This window comes from Cryptomeria japonica, chromosome 3 (genome assembly GCF_030272615.1).
Source record: "Cryptomeria japonica chromosome 3, Sugi_1.0, whole genome shotgun sequence".
In the NCBI taxonomy this organism is placed as follows: Eukaryota; Viridiplantae; Streptophyta; class Pinopsida; order Cupressales; family Cupressaceae; genus Cryptomeria; species Cryptomeria japonica.
In genome coordinates this window covers 379,107,957-379,110,607 of record NC_081407.1, presented here as the reverse complement: position 1 = coordinate 379,110,607, position 2,651 = coordinate 379,107,957, and the positions used below count along the sequence as shown (strand labels likewise).

Here is a 2,651-nt window from a genome sequence, read left to right as displayed (position 1 = left end):
GACCTTGGTGTCACTTTGCCTGATGATTTCGCTTCTTCATACCCTGCGTCCACAAAGAAAGATTGCGAGAATGGCCGCCTCCGTAACTGTTCGTGCACCGCGTTTAGTTTCAATCCACCTTCAGGACCCTGCCAAATCTGGTCCGGAGATTTGCTAAACATACGCAACTCTACTCCATCAAAAAGCAATTCAAACGTCTTTATTCGGGTAGGTGCCTCTCATCTTTCTACGAAACGCAAAAGAACAAGGACAGTGGGCATAGTGTTTGGAATTGTAGGTGCACTCACCTTTCCTTTAGGTATCTGCTCAATTTTAATTTGACGGAGGCATCAGCTGCGGTTGATGGACAAGCCTGCAGATTTCTCAGACCCTTTTCTCACAATGTTTAGTTACAAGGAGTTGAAAATTGAAACGAGGAATTTCAGGTCTAAGTTAGGGAGGGGAGGATTCGGCTCCGTGTTTAAAGGATCTCTAGCAGATGGTACGCTTGTGGCCCTAAAGAAAATGGAGGGTTCGAGACAAGATGAGAAGCAATTCAGAGCGAAAATCAGTTCCCCTGGAAGCATACAACATGTGAATTTAGTCAGGCTACGAGGGTTTTTTGCAGAAGGGTCGCGACGGTTATTGGTTTATGATTACATGCCCCACGGCTCTCTGAATTCCTTTCTGTTCACAAGTCCGTCCAAAAGTAAACGGAGGGTACTCGACTGGAAGATCCGATTGGAGATCGCGTTAGGTTCTGCAAGAGGGTTACTTTATCTCCACGAAGAATGCAGAGATTGCATCATTCACGGCGATGTCAAGCCCGAAAACATTCTGCTGGACAGTAATTTGTCCCCCAAGTTAGCGGATTTCGGCCTGGTAAAGCTTGTGGGTATAGATTTTAGCCGCGAGCTGACCACCACACGAGGAACCAGAGGGTACTTGGCTCCAGAGTGGATCTTTGGTCTTCCCAACTCATCTAAGGTTGACGTCTACAGTTTTGGTATGACGCTTTTGGAAATCATTTCGGGACAAAGAAATGTAAACTTAAATGTCCAAGCTTCAAGTAACTTTTACTTTCCTTCATGGGCTGCAACTCAAATTCAGCAGGGGAGCACGATGAATATTGTGGAGGAGGGTGTTGCAGCGGAGGCAAACATGGAAGAGGTGAGAAGAGTATGTGTTGTAGCGTTGCTATGCATTCAAGAGGACGAGGAAGTGAGGCCTAGCATGGGGCAAGTGGTGCAGATGCTGGAAGGGAATATAGAGCCTCAAACTCCGCAGATTTCGAGCTCAACGTTTAGGCCAGAACACCCAAGTGACACAAGCAGCTACAGCGAGGGTAACGTTACCAGTAAGAAAAATGTTAATGGATCAATGCATTCTAAAATGCAGAGGCATGTTATTTAAGCTTACACGTTAACTTAATTATAACTAGTAGTACTTGTTATGATAGAAATGGATATGCAAGTTAACATGTTGAGATATAAGTATGTGATGTTTTATTTGTTCTCAATTTAGTAGTAATTGTTGCAAAGGTTATACCAATAGTATAGTATAGGTAAGTTAATAGATTAAGGAGTTATATTTTTTTATTGACGATATAATGTTGTTATATAATTTTGAAATATGTATTATATTGTTTATAATATTTGAAAAATGTTTGCATTGCATATTTGGTTATAAATGAAGGAAATATATGTAATGATTTCAATTTTGAAAATGATAATTCCTCTTGTTTGTACAAAATGAGATTGTGAAGAGTATTTTTTTTGCATATTCATTCATTTTGTTTCTAAACATTGAAACAAGAAGTTGGTGAACTTATATCATAAATGCATTGTTGGTCTCATGTTAAAGGTACATAGTGTAGAAAGTAGAAAGATTATGTTAAGAAAAGAGATTATAGGTGAGAAAATACAATATTGTTACAACATGAAAAAATTGCTAGATGTAGTAACGTACATGAATGTGAAGCTTACACATGTACACCATAAAGTTGTGAATTTATTAGGTTATAATTACTTTTGTAAAGCATATACTATGAAAATAGTAATTAAAAGCCTAGATTGAAATTTTATCTGCAAAAAGTTGCATTGGAAACTACGTAAATGAGTTTATTATAATAAAAGTAGATGTAGATGATACTTGTCATCTTCTGATAATTGTATGAGATTTTTTTTTTTACTCTTGAATATTAGTTGAAGGAGACTGGTGGTTCTATCTAAGATTCTTAATTGAATTAACTCTAGAGATAACTATTAAAGTTTTGATTAGATAAAGCAAGAGAGGGCATGAACCCTTACATAATAGCCAAAAGGTAGACGAAAGGGGTCTCATGAGGTGTGAGAAAACCCAATGTTAAGACTAACAACCACTGCAAAAATTAGAACTAGACAAAAACCAAAATAAAAGATATAAAAGTTAATCATGAGGTTTTAGTTCATTTGAACCTAAAAAATAGAATGTAATGTATAACCATTTTTTCAAAATATAATGGTAGGAATAAAATATAAAAAGTAACTTGTTTGCTTGATAGCATTAGAATGTAAGTGCTAGTATCTTGTGGCACATATATAATCATGTCCATTAGGCTTGGGTTTAGAGTAATAAGAGGTGCTTACTATAAGAATGATGCCAATTCAAGTCCTTATAAGTGAACAATTCCT

At 37.1% G+C, this 2,651-nt stretch overlaps 1 protein-coding gene across 1 annotated transcript; it reads left to right on the top strand.

The window, feature by feature from the left end:
- The first annotated feature begins 342 nt into the window (after positions 1 to 342).
- LOC131061744 (G-type lectin S-receptor-like serine/threonine-protein kinase At2g19130) lies at positions 343 to 1,392 on the top strand. Its single transcript, XM_057995568.2, has one exon. The coding sequence runs from the start codon at positions 343 to 345 to the stop codon at positions 1,390 to 1,392; it is 1,050 nt and encodes a 349-aa protein (XP_057851551.2).
- Positions 1,393 to 2,651: the final 1,259 nt, after the last annotated feature.